This window comes from Dermacentor albipictus, chromosome 9 (genome assembly GCF_038994185.2).
Source record: "Dermacentor albipictus isolate Rhodes 1998 colony chromosome 9, USDA_Dalb.pri_finalv2, whole genome shotgun sequence".
In the NCBI taxonomy this organism is placed as follows: Eukaryota; Metazoa; Arthropoda; class Arachnida; order Ixodida; family Ixodidae; genus Dermacentor; species Dermacentor albipictus.
In genome coordinates this window covers 20129726-20148309 of record NC_091829.1, presented here as the reverse complement: position 1 = coordinate 20148309, position 18584 = coordinate 20129726, and the positions used below count along the sequence as shown (strand labels likewise).

General features: G+C 47.7%; 1 protein-coding gene across 2 annotated transcripts in view; it reads left to right on the top strand.

The window, feature by feature from the left end:
• Positions 1-18584, top strand: part of LOC135917290 (phospholipid phosphatase 3-like) — a 44580-nt gene that overhangs the window by 13741 nt on the left and 12255 nt on the right. For both annotated transcript variants that reach the window (XM_065450842.1, XM_065450843.1), the window contains exons 3-4: positions 15558-15718; positions 16464-16657. In XM_065450842.1, the coding sequence (XP_065306914.1) occupies positions 15558-15718; positions 16464-16657 (355 nt within the window). The remainder of the gene's footprint in view (positions 1-15557; positions 15719-16463; positions 16658-18584) is intronic.

The window sequence follows — 18584 nt, the reverse complement described above, 5'->3', positions numbered from 1 at the left end:
GAAACTAGCTGTAACAAAAAAAAAACTATTATTTTTTGCGCCAAGTCAGTCAGCAGCCACGTTAATTAACACTTTTACACTCGGCCAATCTCCTTTAGGAGTGGCAAGCACAGCTGAAAACCTTTTTTAGAGGACCCTTAAGCTTGGCCTTCTGGAGTGGAACGTGATAGCATTCAAAGACCCCTGACTGCTGTTCGCGCTTCCCGGCAACTGCAGCTTACGTGACCGTAACGTTTACCGGGAAACGCTGGCTTCGAACGCTATGCACGAAGGCGAGCTTTCTGGTAGAAACGCGGCCTCTTGCGTGGGTCGATCTCCTGTTATTGATTGGCACATTTAATGTTTCAGTCTGAGAAGAGCTAACATAAAAGATATTCGCTGTCGCTGTTTTTTTTCTCATTTATTTGTTTGTGGGCTGCCGTTCTCAAAATTCCGAGGAATAACTTTGTAAAGAATGAAGGACAAGCTATGAGCAACTTTGGTGGTGGAAGAGTGCATTATTGGGTATGCGTGGTTCGCAAGTTAGTTCGCAATTCTTCCTTTCAATGTGACGTCTGACGCCGTATTTTCTGCGACACAGGGCCCTTAAGGCTCTCCGGTTAATACAGTTGTTACTATATATATGTATGTTGAAACGCAAGCGCTCTCACTCCGCTGTTCTTTAGCCCTTCAACGGAAAGCACAGGGGTATCCGCCGCCAACTTTTTAGCGAAGCATTCGCCTTCCTTGCATCTGTTCGTGCAGCAGTGCGGAGAGTCAAGAACGCAGAGTATGTTGCACTTGTTCGGTTGGATTGTCGCTCGTCACCAGATTACCAATAATAGTCCTTGGCAGTGCTCTGCTGGCGCCACGTGTGCGAGATACGTCCTCCTCTCCACCCTTCCTTTTCTTTTTACTCACCTTACGTTTAGTTGTCTGGCTAGCGCAGGGTAGCAAACCGGGCCCACCTCTGATTAACGTATACCTTCCTTTATTTTCTCTCTCTTTCTCTCGGACCTGCTCTTCTGTTCACCTTTCTACCCGCCGTGGTTGCTTAGTGGCTATGGTGTTGGGCTGCTGAGCACGAGGTCGCGGGATCGAATCCCGGCCACGGCGGCCGCATTTCGATGGGGGCGAAATGCGACAACACCCGTGTACTTAGATTTAGTTGCACGTTAAAGAACCCCAGGTGGTCGAAATTTCCGGAGTCCTCCACAACGGCGTGCCTCATAATCAGAAAGTGGTTTTGGCACGTAAAAACCCCATAATTTATTTTTTAATTTTTTGTTCACCATTCTCTGACGTCTTATACCGTTTCTCGAAGGTCTCTTTTCCGCGTGTCTCATAATTAGCAATAACGAAACGGAACAACAGAAAACTGTGCAAATCCAACGCGCGCGTTCAAATCAATGCGGAGCGAAGCTTTCGTGAAGCGAGGTTCATTAAACGTTCCGTTCCGTTCCGCTTCGGGTACGCGTTTTGAAGCGTAGCAATCACGCGGCCGCCCATGTGCAAGGCACGTGATCAAATCAGCAAGGTTCGGTGACTCCCATCAGTCCAGTGTTGCCATTTTATCGATTTCGTCGTCAGATTTAGCGACCTCATCGTCTGTTTAGCGACCAGCGACTTTTTTTAGAGACATGACAGAACAATTGGCGGTATTTTAGCGTGCGACTTCGAAGTTAGGAAAGTTTCTTCGGAAATAGTTGTCTGTAGGAGGTAGTTCACTGTTTAAAAAATAAAGAAAACTGCAAGTAAGCGCCTCGAATGGGCTGTGTAGCGCGTGGGTTCTGTGACCACCGTTAAGCAACAGTTGTTTTCGCATCGGTGGTGCTTACGCCGTGCTTGTGCTTCTCAGCAATGTGGTAACAACAAACGTCACACTGTGCTCGCAAAACATTTTTTTTTTTTTTTACCCGCCGTGGTTGCTCAGTGGCCATGGTGTTGGGCTTCTGAGCACGAGGTCGCGGGATCGAATCCCGGCCACGGCGGCCGCATGTCGATGGGGGCGAAATGCGAAAACACCCGTGTGCTTAGATTTAGGTGCACGTTAAAGAACCCCAGGTGGTCGAAATTTACAGAGTCCTCCACTACGGCGTGCCTCATGATCAGAAAGTGGTTTTGGCACGTAAAACCCCATAATAATAAAAAGAAAGCTTTTTTTCTTTTTCTTTCAACAGACCAGTTGCATTGGGTCTTTGTCGTGCAGGTTCTACAGTTATACTAAACACGTTAGATTGGGAAACATTAGCAACCTTATAGCAGCAAGTTAACTTACCAAAACTAATTTCAATAAAGTGTACGGTGAGATTTAGAACGCAACAGGTGCATGATCAGACATATCTATATACTGTATAGAAGGCGTATACATATGCGGGGCAATGTGCTCTCGTTCACGCTAATATGAACGTGTTTTTAATATTTTTCCAAATATTCTTTGGAAAAATAAACATGATTTTGGTTTTTGATTTTGCCGTTTCCATTTCTTACGGCTTTCAGACGAACTAACGCTGCGCTAACCCCTCCATCTGTATTGTAAGATGGATGGATGGATGAAAAACTTGATTAGGGTCCTTTAGGGCGCGCACTAGCGCGCAGCGGGCCGCTCCCACGTCGGGACAGAGAGGCCGAGTCTCTCCGCCGCGTCGCGGGCCCGTTGGACAGCCCATAACTGTTCTTCGAGGTTGGGGCTGCGTAGGACCGCATCCCAACGTGAAGAAGTGTTGTTTTTATCGCTGTGTAACGCGGGACATCGCCAGAGCATGTGAGGTAAATTCGCTAAATCATTGCATAGTGCACATGCATTTGTTGTCTGAATTTCGGGGTACACCTTGTGAAGAAGTAGGGGGTTTGGGTAAGCCCCCGTCTGTAGAAGCCTTAGTGTCAAAACTTGAGGTCTATTGAGTTTGCAATGTGGGAGGGGGTAGATTTAAATTAAGCGCAGTATTCCGCTACATAAAGTGTCTCGCGGAATTCTCACTACCGTGTTAACAACATGCACGATCGAACAAGCGCGTTATGGAGAATATTTTGTTTTTGTTCTCCTTTCACGAGCGTCCAGAAATACACAAAAAATTTACAGGACTTATACGCGGTCCAATTATGCGTTATAATATACGTATACTAACGAAATCAGAGCACTCGTGATTTTGAAATTCTTTCTTGGATGTTGTAGCCTTACACAACGGGAAGGTAAACGCAAAATCACAGCTTTCTTCATCCGTCGCTGTGTATATAAATATCAGTAAGTTAACATCACTGTACGCGCCTTGCTGCCGTATGGTGTACGGGAAAGAATATATATATATATATATATATATATATATATATATATATATATATATATATATATAGGCAACATATCGTTGTCTAATGATCAACTTACGTAAGAACTGAAATAGCAACTTCATGCCGTAGCCACTGCATCGCTAATAAGGTTACGTGCTCGCATAGGCCTCGAAGCCTATACGCTATACCTGTGTCTGCGTCACAAGGCCATCGTCGTCTCGTTTTCAAGGTTCCATATCGGCTGTATCCAAGGGCATCGTCTCGCGCGCCCGCCGGCTCTAAAGCGGCCTGTATGGGCGAAGTGCATGACACGTTCGAGATACCCAGCGAGGTATAAGAAATAGAGAGAGAGAGAAATGAAAGTAGTAGTAGTCGTTATCTAATACTGCTAGGAATGGTAAAACGGAATAGTTATGCAGTTAGCGTCGCGAAGAGCTTCTATGTAACCCCTTTTAATGACGCACGAAGTTGGCCGCGAAAGGAACGTAACCACATAACCATTTGTAACCGTAAGGGCCACTCGTGCGATTGACTATAGCTCATTGACGTCATTAGCGACCGTGGGGCGCGTTCGGATTGAGCAAATCTGCAGAGGTCGATCTCGCAGACGACGCGTTCGCTATCGCCTTTTTTTTTTTTCGACGATTTGCAAGTGTAATTTTCTGCGTTCTAGCCCTTAAACAACGCTGTAGAACAGTCTGGAGTTACACAGAATCTTTCAACGAAGGAGGACAAAGTGCACGTCTCTCTAAAGACATGCACGCCGTATTGATTGATATGAGTCGACGTTTTCCCGGCGCCGTATTCGAGACACCGGACGTTGCGCGCTATCCATCAGACAGTCGCGGATATATATATATATATATATATATATATATATATATATATATATATATATATATATATATATATATATATATATATATATATATATATATATATATATATATATATATATATATATATATATATATATATAGATTTTTTTTTACGTGTGGAAAGACACAGACGAAATAGGCTATTTACAGGCTATTTACACTGGAGCCAGACCGCCAGGCCGACACTCGCTCGCGCCAAGGGCACAGACCTACGGCGACGTGTACAATGTCACTGGTTGTCACAGCGTGGCTAGAATGATTTCATAGGTGACATCGGTTACTTGGCGGAGCACTCGATATGGGCCTGTGTAACAGGAAAGCAGTTTTTCACAAAGGCCAACTTTACGCGATGGTGACCAAAGCAACACGAGGGTGCCGGACACAAAATGGACATCTCTCTCTCTCTCTCTCTTTCTCGCACACACACACACACGCACACACGCACACGCACACACACACACACATACACACACACACACACACACACACACACACACACACACACTTAATCACGCATGTGACTGAGTGGCAAATCAGTTTGTTCGGACCACTGGAAACCCACCTACCCTACCCTACCCCCTACCTGAACCCCCTACCTGCTCCACTGAATACAGGGCTTCGCCCTGCGTTCAACGACCTTGCGTCCAACACGTTGCATATCGTGGAGTCGGCACGTTACACGTACGCGCACAAAGAAGAAAAATAAAGCCAGCCTCGAAAACACAGCAAGGTGCCAGTAAAGTTTCGTTCGTTCTCCGTCCTCGCTTCACCGTTGGAACTTGAAGCTTATCGGACGATGATCGGCAGTTGTTGGTCAAACGCAGGCAGGAAACGATGAGGTCAGATGTACAAGAAATATTTATAGGCAAACTTTTCTATATACATGGCAGGTAAAACAAATACATTACAAACTTGAACAACTGAGAAACAAAGTCTCACTCTTCTACTGTCTCTATGACTGTTAGAGCCCAGACTCGTTTTAACGTACATAGTACGGAGGCTCACTGATCTATCAGCAATCCTGATTTCAGCCAAGTCTGAGGGACAGCATGTCGTCCCGATTTTTATAGCCCAAATATACAAAGAAAAAAGGCGGTAGGGCCGTTGGCCCGTCCCACAGGTTCAGTTGCCAATCAGAGTCAACCGTTTGTTAAGCCACAACCCACAGGGATGGGCTTACTCTTAAAAATAAACATATTGGAAAACAAAGCTCTTTTCCTTCATCGCCAAAACTCCGTTGCCCTCTCATTTCTCCGTAGTGAGTGACCGGCTCAGCAAAACACGCCAGGCCCGAACAAGTTATCGCTAGACCGTTTCAAATCCCAACGGCGTCTAGGCTGCAAATGTCTCGGAAGCAGGGGCACCGGCACCACGAAGTGCCGCTGTACTCAAAGTTTGGCCGTCTGGGAGACGGATGACCCTCCTTGTCCTTCAAACTTATTGTCTACAAGACAAAGTTCTTTGAGTGCGTGTTTCCAAGACGCCGTCGTGCGAATGCACTCTTTACGTGTGCACCGCATTCCTACAGCGTGCACGGTAAGCTGGTCTTCGACACCACGCAGGCAGTCGCACCCAACAACAAAGCTGGCGATTACGTTCCGGACGCGTAGAGGATTAGGTCCATGCTCACTGCATGCGGCACGGAGTCAGAGTTGCTAAGTCCTTCTTAACCTCGGCGGCGCCTCCAATTAGTCAGGGACTCGGGCGCCAGACCCACAATACCTTTTGTACAGCGGTTCGTTTCAAGGCTGGTCTGTGTGACCCGTCGGCGGACTGCCAACATCGTGCGCACAATACCGACTTCCAGGAATCGGCACTCGCCCGCCTGGCACCTGCCGCGACGCGTCACCTAACCCTGCGCATTGCCTGTGACCCCACATAACACAGCAACTGTCGCCCCGCTGACAAGGGGGGAAGTGAACCCCCTCTCTATACACAAAGCACGAGGCCGATTCGTGAGACTTAAGAACCCGAACAATCAGAGCGACCTTACAGTGCCGAAGATCTGCGAGTTCGTTTAACCCTCATTTGGAAAAACAGAATTGGCAGACGGCAGCATCTGCGCTGTTTTCACTGTGAACCAGGGATAAGTCGATCCTGTGAATCGCCACAAGCAGACGATTTATTAGTCTCCCTTAGGATGAGGGAGCCAAAAGAAATCCCTATGAAAGCAAAGTGTATTTAGATATCGGTTAACTTTTTTTTTTTAATCTGCGAACGTGCGTGTGACTTGTACTTGCCAGAGTTTCGATTACTCCTTCGGTTACGGTGAAAGCACTGAAGCAATCGTGTCGATCATCCACGCGGCAAAAAAGAAAGTACAAAAAACATAAACAAACAAGTTTCTTCGAAAGCGCATTAACGAAGACTGGTTGTTTTATTGTTTGTTTTTGTTTGTTATTCGCTTGTATTGAAAAGCCGCCAAGGGGCTGCTTGTAGATGGCTATGGCTTCCACACCTGGCGATGCCGTGTGGACGCGTCAAGGGTGTACAGAGTGAATCCCGGAGTACCACTACCTTCCTGCCTCGGGTTCTTCTTACCTACACTCCTGTCACGTCCATACATTTCGCTTCAAATGTTTCCTTTGCTTACGCGTCGCTTAACTCATGCGCTTATCTCATTCGTCAGGCATCGACCGGGGACTTCACCCAAAGGGCTATAATTTGGTCCGTTCTATGTTTTTTTCCCCCCCTGTTTTCGTTATTCGTGTATCGCACGTTCGCGTCGAACAGGTGGCAATCTGCGCACGTGGATATATAGATGGGTCGGCGAGACGCTGTTTGCTTTTACTAAGGGAACGCAGGTCGTTTTGTTGTTGCGGCATCAGCTCTCGCTTGCGCTATACAGCCAGCTACAGTGTTATTGCTCACGCCTATAGGTGCTGACGTGCGAAACGGAAAACGGGCAGTGGCTTCGAGATCGATGCTGTGCGTGCCGTGACTACTGGAGCGAGCTGTCGCAGAATGCGTGTGACTTGTTGAATAGACAAAAAAACAGTGGGGCAGTTACAATGTGCCGTAACCGGACGTGACAGCACGTTCATAATCTTCGTCGTAATCATTATCGTCGTCGTCGTCGTCATCAAAGTCCTGTGTAAACTACTCGGCAGCACTCAAATAGGCTAGAATTCCATTCGTGCAGTTATGTTGACTCGCGTATGAAGGGGAACGTATTCTTCGTTCACGCCAGCAGGTCAAATAACCAGGTGGAAGAGTGAGTGAGTGAGTGAGTGAGTGAGTGAGTGAGTGAGTGAGTGAGTGAGTGAGTGAGTGAGTGGGTGGGTGGGTGGGTGGGTGAGTGAGTGAGTGAGTGAGTGAGTGAGTGAGTGAGTGAGTGAGTGAGTGAGTGAGTGAGTGAGTGAGTGAGTGAGTGAGTGAGTGAGTGAGTGAGTGAGTGAGTGAGTGAGTGAGTGAATTTTATTGGGTCCAGCAAAACACGACAAAACATAGATTGACTATACGTCTGCACGTCCTTTGGCAGCTTCTCGTTACAGTCAGTTTCGTGACGTAGCTGTTTGGGCCTCCGAAATTATTCATTGTACAGGTCACTTCGTTGTAAAGGTCGCGCACGGCACAGCCCACAGTAGAACCGGAACAGAATTTCTCCTTCGTTGTATACAGGTCATTTCCTTGTAGACGCGTTCGCTGTAGCAGGCGCTCGACTGTATTAGCTGCGAATAATATTTCTTCTCATCTCGCAGTTATGAACGCGGTGTTATTCTTTTGTTGGTTGAAAGCGACTTGCATGCCTCGCATCCGTGAATCGGGTGTCGTTGTCTTGTGTTTTCTCCTCCGACCCAGTCATACCTTTTAAATATATGTTACACAACGTCGATCGTTTTGTCACTTATGGTGCTTGCCGAAATACTTTTTTTTACATGGCGACCGGTAAACTATTCTGTTATGCATTAAAAATAAGTTAGTTCTATCGTTTTACGTGCCAAAATCACGATCTGATATAGGTAAGGAACGCCGTATATGCATGGGGGACTCGGGAATAATTTTAACCTCGTGGGATTCTTTAACATGCACGTATGTCTACGTACACGAGCGTTTCTATATATATTTTTCCATTTGGCCCCTACCGAAACGCGGCCGCCGCGGCGGGGTTCGCACCCGCGACCTCGAGCTCGAAAGCGCAACGCCATATAACCGCCAGGCTAGTACGGCCGGTTAAACTACACTGTATACTACAACGATGTTGTTGGCTCCGTACGCAATACTCGCTTGTGTAGACATTCTTGCCCTTGTTATTACACTGCCTACTAGGACTAACGGTATGCGTAATCAAACTAAGCTAAACAACCTTGCCGGCCTTGTCCCGTAACAGAAAGCCGTGCCAACCTGCTCGGACAGAGAAATCCGATGTGTTTATCTCTCCCTCGTGTGACTCGTTCAGATCTGGGTTTTCCTCGGCAACGTCACATTGTCTTTCGTTTGTTTTTCTGTCCTTAATTCTCATAATTTTTTTTTTCTTGGCGCAAGCAACGTCTAAACAAATTACTCCTTATTTCTTCTTTCTTGCTTTCGTGGTTCGACGCGTAAATCTGCTCGCTTGCCTTAATCGAACATGAACAACGCTGGCATGTTTACCGCCTTCTAGTCGGACGTCTTCTGAACCGGTCCTTTTACAAGGGAGCGTCAAGACCTCCTATATATACGTACCTCTTACTTAATCTTTTCTTTTTTTTCTTTTTTTTAATCTTTCGGGATCGAACTAACAGCAGCGAACGTGCCAGCAACTTGCAACGGCGCCGTCGTGGGAAGGTCACGTGACGACGACGGCGACGGCGAAAACGCGTCCCGCAAGCTCACCGTCGCAAGGTCGCGCGGTTTCTCCCGCCCTTTCTCGACCTCTGGCGATAGTCTGAGTCAAGGTGGAGATAAAAAAAAAAACAAGAGAAAAACCCTCGGGGGGTGCCCCGCCGGACCAGGGAAGTCACACGCCGATTGGCGTCATTCGTTCCGAGTTGTTTCACTCCCGTTGCCAGAAATCCACGTTTCTCATGTGGTGCGGTCGCACAATTCGCGGAAGAGGTCAAAACAAAAGCGCCCCCCCCTCTCCCCCCCCCAAGCGATGGCGGATTCGCGGCAACAACCAACACCTCCTAAGCTCTCTAGAGGGTGTTGCAACAACCCCGTTTCCTGCGCAGGCCGCCCAGCGATCGGCGAGTTACTATACGGTGGTCGCCAGAGGAACAAAACTCGCTTAACCGGAGCTGCCGGATAAGGGAAGTAGCGGTATCAACCTTGGTTGACCGCCCATATGTAGGCACAATGTTAACAAACTTCGGTTACACGGAAACCACGTTACAGCACGTGAACTCCGGTTAAACATGACTTTACCGACTCTGCAACCTACCTCATCGGCGTTCGGAACAGCAAAAAAACAAAACCGCCTAACATGTCGAATGGTGATGCTATAAATAATGATCAAATTCCAATCCATCAAGGCGTTGCGGCAAGGTTAGTGGAAATTAAAGATGTCGAAGTTCCAACGGTGCTTACGTCATAACCACTTCGCTCGGAAATTGTAATGATTCGCGAGGAGGAAGAGAGTATCACTACGGAGTAGGTACCATCTTGCGGTCAGGCTGTCACTGTTGCTTAGTTCACACCGCCACGAATGAGAGGCCTCTGACGATGCCCTTCTTACCTGTCCTGGGGAAACAGTTGAAAACATATCATTGGTGAAGCTCGTGGCAACGGCTATAATTCTACGTATTGACGAATACATAGGTATTACTGTGCGTTTTACTGTTTCGGATCCAACGACAAGCTATGCAGTTGAAAGTCTATATAGCACTTTAACGAGCCCGAAGACTGCAGAATCATCGGGATTTTTGTTTCCGCGGATGAACACAACCTTGCGTTAAAGCGGCTACGCTATGAGAAGCCGAGCGCCCGTAAAGTCTCTCTTTGCACCAGGGTGATGTCAAGACACTCGGACGCTTTGCGAATAAAACGATTCTTGGTGAATTTTGTTTCATTTGCTTAAATAAAAGCTTTAGATAAACGGAGCGCAAGTTCCTGTTCCTTCGAGTTCCGTTTGAGTGGAGTCCACTATACAGCGGAAGTTGTGCTATAGTACTCGGAACGGCGTATAATACTTGTGCCAGTGTGCTATTTTGGAAGTGGAAGGTTTCGTACAAAAATCACTACTGGAGGGAACCCTGACGGTACTAGTCAATCAGCTGCGATGAGAAAAACGCACAGTACTACATTGATTTGTCGTGTATTCGGGCAAATTGCTTCAGACGTTCTTGTGACAGGTCTAAAAAAGAGGCCCTGTCCCACCACCACCCCCTCCCCCCACCTCCCTCAACGTCCCTCCGCCTACGACATGCCGGCTGACAGTATTTTTTCATTATACAGCAGGGTGACCTGGTAAGAACTACGACGCAGGAAGTCCTGTGGTATCGTGGTAATAGGTCAGCTGCGTTCAGGTGGTGAAGTCGAGCACGTCTAAAGCCAGGACATAAGCGCAACGAATGTTCGAGAAAGCAAACTAAATGACAATTTTTCTCCTTCCACGGAAAACCTCCGGTTACGTTGTTGCACGCCGTAGTATCCATGCAGAGGTCAATGATGACGTAGTAACTCTGCCCGAGGCTATGAGCCTTAAGAATAGTAGTTGAAAGGTGGGTGAATTTGCGGTCGCGGATAGTAAAAATATATGGTTGAAGAGTACTGGAGGCGCAGTAGCAGAGAAAATGAAGAATAGATATTAAAGTGACAAAATTTCTATCAATTTCGATGGTTCGTTAATGCGAAGGTCTCAAAGGCCGGTAATGAACTCAGCTAAAAGGTACAAACTCGTATGAACAGCTTCGTACCATCGACCGCCATCCTGCTTCAAAGGGAACATTCATATAGTATCCAGCCATCCGTCCATCCGCCAGTGCGCCCAGGTCATACGCACCGGATAGATTAATTCACAGGCGCTTTGTGTTTGAGCTAGATTACACCTATAGCTCCCGCGGTTCCCCCTCGTCCCCACATCGCATTTTTCAAGTAATTAAGCGTAAGACGCGTCTGCTTTCATTCCGGGCGTGATGGTACGTGCTGTCGGGCTGTATTCTTTCTAAATTGACAGAACGCTTTCTTTCTGCATCCCAACCCGTTCACCTTTTCTTTTAATCACGTGTGAGGCCCGTTCCGCGAAACCATTATCCTTAACGTCGTTAATGCGTTCCTTCTCCGCTGGCGTCGTGCCAAAACGATCCAGCCGTCCGGCAGCGTTGGACGCGAGGCACGCTAGCGATAAGGCGACACTGTCTCCATCTCTCGGCGGTGCGATTAAAGACGCTGTTTACCGTCCCGTACCGTCCCGCGGCGATTGGCGCCCCCTTGCGTCACGGGCCAGCCCTACATACGCGGTGTTGGCACAGAACACCTATGGTGTTGGTTCTTTATTCGTGTGGCAGCGGCAATCGGTAATCGTCACGCCGCACGGGGATGTCCGACTCGGTCCGCGTTGCGTTAAGGCGTCGCAACCCGATCGCGAAGCAGGCCGCGCCCACCTCTGCTGTAGTGCAAGGCGGAACTGCCTGCCCGTTATTGTGTGTGTCGCTGTCTGTCGTCCGTGGCGCCGACGCATTCATCATGGAGGCGGCGGTGGGCCCCGAAAGAAGATCGCGGGACAGCGCGCGCGTCTGTGTCTCGCGCGGCTTTTGTTCGCTATGATGGGCGTACTTGCTCTTTCTTTCGATTGTTGTCTCATTCGTTGTTCGCTTGTTTCCGTCTTTCCTTCTCCCGGCGTTTTTAATTTCTTCGTGCCGTTCATTCATTCGTTCGCCCATTGTGTTCTTTCGCTGTTGCCCCTTACTTTCTTTCTGTCTGTCTGTTTGTCTGCCTGACCCCGACTGGCTGCAAGGTTTATTTATGTATTTTATTTGTTTGTTTGTTTTTGATGTTCTTGATTCTGTCGCTTCCTTTCTTTATTTCCTGTTTCTTTCATTCCTTGTCTTTGATTCTGTTGCAGTTTTCTTTGCCCGCATGCTCATTTCTTACTTCCTTGCTTTCTCTCTTTCTTTTCGATCTCTCTCTCTCTCTTTTTAGTGCTTCGATATTTATTTCCCTCTGACCTACGTTCTGTGAACCTTGTTTCGAATATATTCCCGTTCTTCCTTATTATATCCATATTCATTCGCTCTTCCCTTCTTCCTTCTCTCTCTCTTATATATATATATATATATATATATATATATATATATATATATATATATATATATATATATATATATATATATATATATATATAATGTGTGTGTGTGTGTGTGGGTGGGTGGGTGGGTGGGTGGGTGGGTGGGTGTTCACGCTCGGCCCGTGGAGAAGCGCAGCCTTCGGGTGCTGGGCGCAGTGTAGGCCGCGTCGATCTACATCCTAAGCACTGTACACACACACACACCACAATCTACACCATGCAGAGGAATTCAATTTCGCTCGGCTGTCGCGGTCGCGGCAATTTCGGGACACGCATAGCTTCCGGAGGCGCGCTGGAAACTTTCGAACAACGTCCGTTGCGTGCCAGTCTCCTGCAGGGACGTGCCGTGCCGTTGTGCTATACATAAACCGAGAAGAATGCCACGACTTCGGCTTGATCGCGGCGGCGGCGGCGCCAGAAATAACTCATTTACAGAGATTCTGAACAAAAGAAGAAGAAAAAAAAAAGAAAGCCCAAGTGCATTTTCGGGTCACCAGCCTTTTTTTTATTTTATTTAGGGGCCCTTGGGCCGGGGTGGGGGGGGGGGGGGGGGGGAATACGGCATTACGGAGTGCAGAATTTCGTGTCGGTCGACGGGACAGTTCATAAGAAGGCGCAAGCTTTGATCGCTGAGGCTTCCGAGTATATCGCGCCGCGTATAGAGGTTGTGTGCGTCGATGCTTGACCGTGCGACAGTGGGCTCTGTCCGCGCCAACGACGCAGGGGTCCACTAGGTTCCCGGAACTTCATCTCCCTATTTCCTGTCAATAATCATAATAACGATAATCATTATGCAAGAGTATCCTTTCTTTATCTGTCTGAATTAAAAATCACTCGTGTGTTCACTGAGGTAGTCATATCGTACGAACTCTTTGTTAATGGCTCCGCGTAAAGTGTAAGGCTATCACAGCGTTTGTTCACGTGCATTATAAAGTACTTTACAATTAGTCATATTCGGGAAGAAACGCAAGGAGGCGCCGCTACGTGCACTTTTTTTTCCTGAACGCTCGCGGAGATCTGTCGGACATTTGTTTTGCAAAGTCGTTTCAGCACGCGTCCTTATCAGTCAGCCACGCATAGCTCAGCGTCTCGGCGTTTAAACCTTCATCAAGGCCTACATTGTTTTGCGTAGTCGCCAGAGTCAGCCGTTTATGTCTTTCTTTATTTACTTAACTTATTTTGCCCGAACGCTTACGAAGGGATATTACCAAGGGAAATGGATAATGATTACATAGAGTGGAGTAAACGTAACAATCAAATACGAAACGCTTAGTCTACACTGTAGCATCAGAAATATAAAACAAGATTAAGAAACACATTTTGGCTATACGCGCATGGTTCAGAAATAGTACGTGATACATGGTTGAATAACTGTTACTGAATAAACAAAGATACACTAGTAATAACGCGTATTGCATGAAAAGAAAACAGAAACGATAAGAAGGGAGGGGGGGGGGAGGAGGGAGCGCGAGCATTTCAGAATGCGCATGAACCAAAATATAGTACAGAACTGAGACAACGTCTTACCGAAACCGATCAGTGTCAGAGACGCTAACGAATCGTTGATGCTTTTTTTTTTCTGCTCAATTCGCACGTTTTTGTGTTGGCCTTCTCTCTTTCCTCCCGCGCCATATACTAAACCTAGAGCAGCATGCTAATCCTGTAGCTAGTCTTGATAACCTTTAATGATGACCTCCGTTTATCATTAAACTTTCTCTCGGTCTTGCCGATATATTTCTCGTCTTTTCCCCACGACACCCGAAAGCGTTCTTCTTTTCTATTACTCGAACTTGTCCTGCAAACCTCTGCCTTAGACACTAAACTTTTAATCGGATGTTTTATTCACGCTGAAAATGAGTTAAGCTCATTATCGTTATCATTATCGTTATCATTATCGTTATTATCATTATCGTTGGAGGGGAGCGGACCGAACCTCTTATCCCCATTTGTTTTTTCCCATCGTTCCTTTATTTTAACGGAGAGGTTACCTGTATTCTCATTAATGAGTGAAAAAAAAAACTGGTAATAAACGTTCTCGCTTTAACCACCGGGTGCTTGCGAAAGGAAACAAAAAAACATATACATACCATGTATGCGCTGTTCGCTCTTGCGCAAGCACCGGCTGTGCCCGGGCACTTCTTACGCAGTTTCGTACGAGGCTTACTCGAGCGAGGCAGGCTACGCGCTAATGGAGCCGGCAATGTCCTAAGCTCCGGGCGATTATCCCGGATTAGTTGGCAAACACCGCGGCGCACGTCGCGAGATCTTCGCTGCACCGTACGCGGATTAACGAGGATTAAGCATCGTGCGCACACGTGCGAGCATCTGGGTGTGCATTAAGGTAACGTGTGTTTACATAATCAGCGCCGTCGTGCGTGTGCCGCTTGTATCCGGTTCTGGTCACGTGGTGCAGGTCCACGTATGTGCAGTTATAGGTGTCTGTAGCCGGTAGGTTCGGGGGACAGTTGCAACCATAGAAGCAAACGCGCAATTGTCTGCCTGTTTCTTGTTTGCTTCTGGTTTATCGCAGGGGCAGTTGTATTACTTCCGTTAATCAGCGGGAATTCAGCGTTTGTGGGACAAAGAACACTCACTGCATTCGTGGTAAGAGCAAGAGTGGAGCGATGTGGCTAATTATTGTATGAAACTTTATGACTATGGCAATGCATCGAGGAGTGCTGTCCGTCGTAGGATAAGCACAGCCGTGAAGCACACTTTTCTTCGCTATACGTATATAGGCTCATTGGTTGTGCGAAAACGTGTTTCACTGAACGTTTCGCACACAGAGGAAATGCGAACACAAAGGAATTAAGCATGCAAGGTAAAGCGAGTCAGACGACGGGCTCGCCGACGCATCCGTTGGCCAAATGCGTCCTGCTAATCGTTGGCGCATTATTTTTGCGCTGGAGTGACGTCACATCCGGAGTGTGTTGTTCCAAAAGTCCCACTTTCAGCAACTTTCGGGGGAAAAAAGAAGTTTATTATCGAAGAATACGGAGGCCATACTTCCGGTTTTATTCCTGTTCTGCTTTATTCACAGTTCGCGGCCGAAGGACTCACTCCGTTCCAATGTCCTTCCACAGAGTGTCTCTATATGCTCCTTAGTGATGCTGCAGGCCGATTCAGTCCCTTGTCTTGTGCTTGCGCCGCCTAACAGTGCAACGGGTGTTTGTGTATATTGTGAACCTAATGGACTGGTCACGCAGGTCTGCTGGCGATATGCGTGGCGTCCATGCGCGGTGCCCTGATGCCCAAGACGCTACCGGGCTTCCGCTGCGACGACCCGCACATCCGGCACCCGTTCCGAGGAGACACCGTCACGCTCACGCAGATCCTGACGCTGGTCATCGTGCTGCCGGGCCCTCTGGTGCGTATACGCGTGACTTGCCTATACGTGTGCTGGTTCAGGATGGGCGTATATATACTGTATACGCGTGACTCGGCTATCTACTATGTGCACGTCTGCAAGACGGGAGAGCGCGAAGCTCAGTGTACTCCGTGTACGGTCTGTGCTCTTAGAAAGGTCCCGATGGTGTGCGACTCAGTGGCTGTGTCGTATGCCGCTGCTGTGCGCAAGGTCACGAGTTCGACTCCCAGGCGCTGCTGTCTCAATGCGAGGGGGCGGAATGCTAAGGTGGCCTACACTGGGATTCGGGTCTACGCTAACGAGCCCCGGGTGAATGAAAGTACTGCGGCGCCCTTCACCGCTGTGTCCCGTGACCCATGTGTCGCCATGGGAGGTAAAGCCCGATCAATCAATCAGTGAACGAAAGTCTGCGTAACAGACGTTACTGCACTAGTTATCAGTATGTCAACTTGACTGGCGCACGTATTGATTGCCTGTGAATCCGAGTGCGTATTCGCGTCGGCCCAGTTGTAGTTCTTGCAATAGTGCTTTATAGAGCTGCAATGAACTGTGCAACCACATCAGTGTCGGTGAACCAGTAGAGAGTTTAACAGCGGGCACAAGCTCACTATTGAGCCGAGTGAGCAATTGCTGATCCCAATCAAACAGCGCGGTTTGAACATCACGACCAGCGTGTATCTGCGTTCGCAATTTCTAGAAACCAAAGTCTTAATTCCTCCCCCCCCCCTCCCCCCTTCGCGCGCAGCTGTTCCTGGTGGAGCGGTGGGCCGACGGTCCCGTGAGCTGGCCGCTGGTCCGGTCCGCGCTGCGCCACTACGTGCTCGGCCTGGAGCTGGTCTCCGTGGCCATCGAGGTGGTCAAGTCGCTGGTCACCAAGCCCCGCCCACACTTCCTCGACTCGTGCCGGCCCGACTGGGACAAGCTCGACTGCTCGCAGGGGTAACTATAGCGTTCCATTTTGATTGTTGTAGATGTTGTTTATGAAGCCTGTTGTTGTTAATCATTATTATTATTCAGCTGACTATGATAATGATGATGTCGTTGTTGCCCCTACCACGATTTAGGGAAAACTTGCACACCCTGATACGTACTTTGTCCTAAAATAATAATCGTCGTCTATCTTGCGATGTGCTTCCTTTCTTCAGCGATGCGTTTCCGGTACCTTTAGGTCACGAAGTGCACGAGCCTGTCAGCATGACGCAGCGTTCCTGACAGGAAGTAGCGAGCGCACAGTGCTAAATAAGAAAATGAACTCAATATACATTAAGGTATTGTTTTGGTGCAATGAGAACCCCGGAGAATGCAACTAATTTTTTTACAGTGTAGGATAAAAGAAAATATTAGCGTAAGCGCGTAAAGTAATAGATGACTGAAACAAACCAGTGTGTAAACGAGTTATTCGATGATAGAGCTGGTTTTTTTTTCTTACTATTGAGAGTGCACTACAGGTGCAAACAGAAGGGGTTACATCAGCACAGATATAAACGCATGCACATCGATTTTAGAGCGCAGCGCTTAGGCACCCGACCCTGCATGCGTTGAGCGTCGGCCTCGGCGTAACCGGCAGAGCGAACGAGCGGAGCGCAGCCAAGGATGAAAGAAGGCGATAGCAAAGAGAGCGCGAGGATCAAAGTGGAGGAGAGTGTGACGAAAGAGTGCGGAGGGAAACGCAGTACCGCGCGAGACGTGCTCCACTGTGGCGACTCGCTGCGAGATGGCGCCATGGTAGCGTGCGCCGTCACCCGGTAGCCGATGACGTCATTACTAAGGCATGCGGCAGGCGCGTCCACCGGGAAACAAAGCGCTGGGATGGGTTTCGGGCCCACTGCGCATGCGCTATGTACTTCGCCTACGCCGCCGCTGACGACGACGCTTGAGAATGCGCTCCGCGCGAGTCACAGGTTCCCGTGTTCACGCTTTCTTTCCGAACGATGAACGACGCAACCGGTGGAATTCACAACACCTCAAATTTCGCATCAGGGATTACTGTAATCGTCGGTCAATTTTTTTTTTTTATGCAGGCTATCAACAAGGAAATGTGTAGTGTGTATGAATGGCAATAGTACGTAGCTACAACTACAACTGTTGCACGACCGATTATACATTTAACGCGAGCTAGAACCTAATAGTGAAACATTACTAAAGCATCAAAATACCTGCTTCACAAAGTAATGCGTCACAAAACATAACTTTAAAACAAGAGCGCGCGCGTGTGTGTGTGTTTGCGCGTGCGTGCGTGCGTGCGTGCGCGCGTGCGCGTTTTAAAGAAATCGTTTCTAAAGAAAACAAAGCACTATACCACTTCCTTTGGTATAGCCCTTCGTAATTGTATATAGCTAAATTAGAGACGCATTACTGAATGTGTGTGTATTTAGTGAAAACAGATATAGTAACGTGCATCACAAAAGAAGACATAACAATGCGTCATAAAAGCAACTATATGTCCTCTATTTTTTCAAATTGTTTGCATGCTACGATATCTTTTGACTAGGCATTCCACTCTTCAATTCTTCTACTCATTAATTTTTTTATTGCAATACGTATGAATAATGTTTTGTTATTTGCTTCGGATTACCACTGTCAAAAACCATGTTCTAGTGTTATGCTACATGTCGCTGTTCCCACGCAATGCCAGCCATGTGATTGCTGTCTGGACACATGTAACGCTGAAATCTACAAATAGCTACTTTCTGAAAACCTATTTAGGTCCATGGCCAAAATGCTCTGCGGGCCAGGCCACGAAGGCCACCGTCGGTTTCTTGGGAGGTAGTGAACTACCTCCCAAGGTAGGTAGATATAAGACTGTAATAAGTGTTCCCGGTATTTTTTTTTCCTTTTCCTTTTTAATGACTTTTTCTTTTCATAT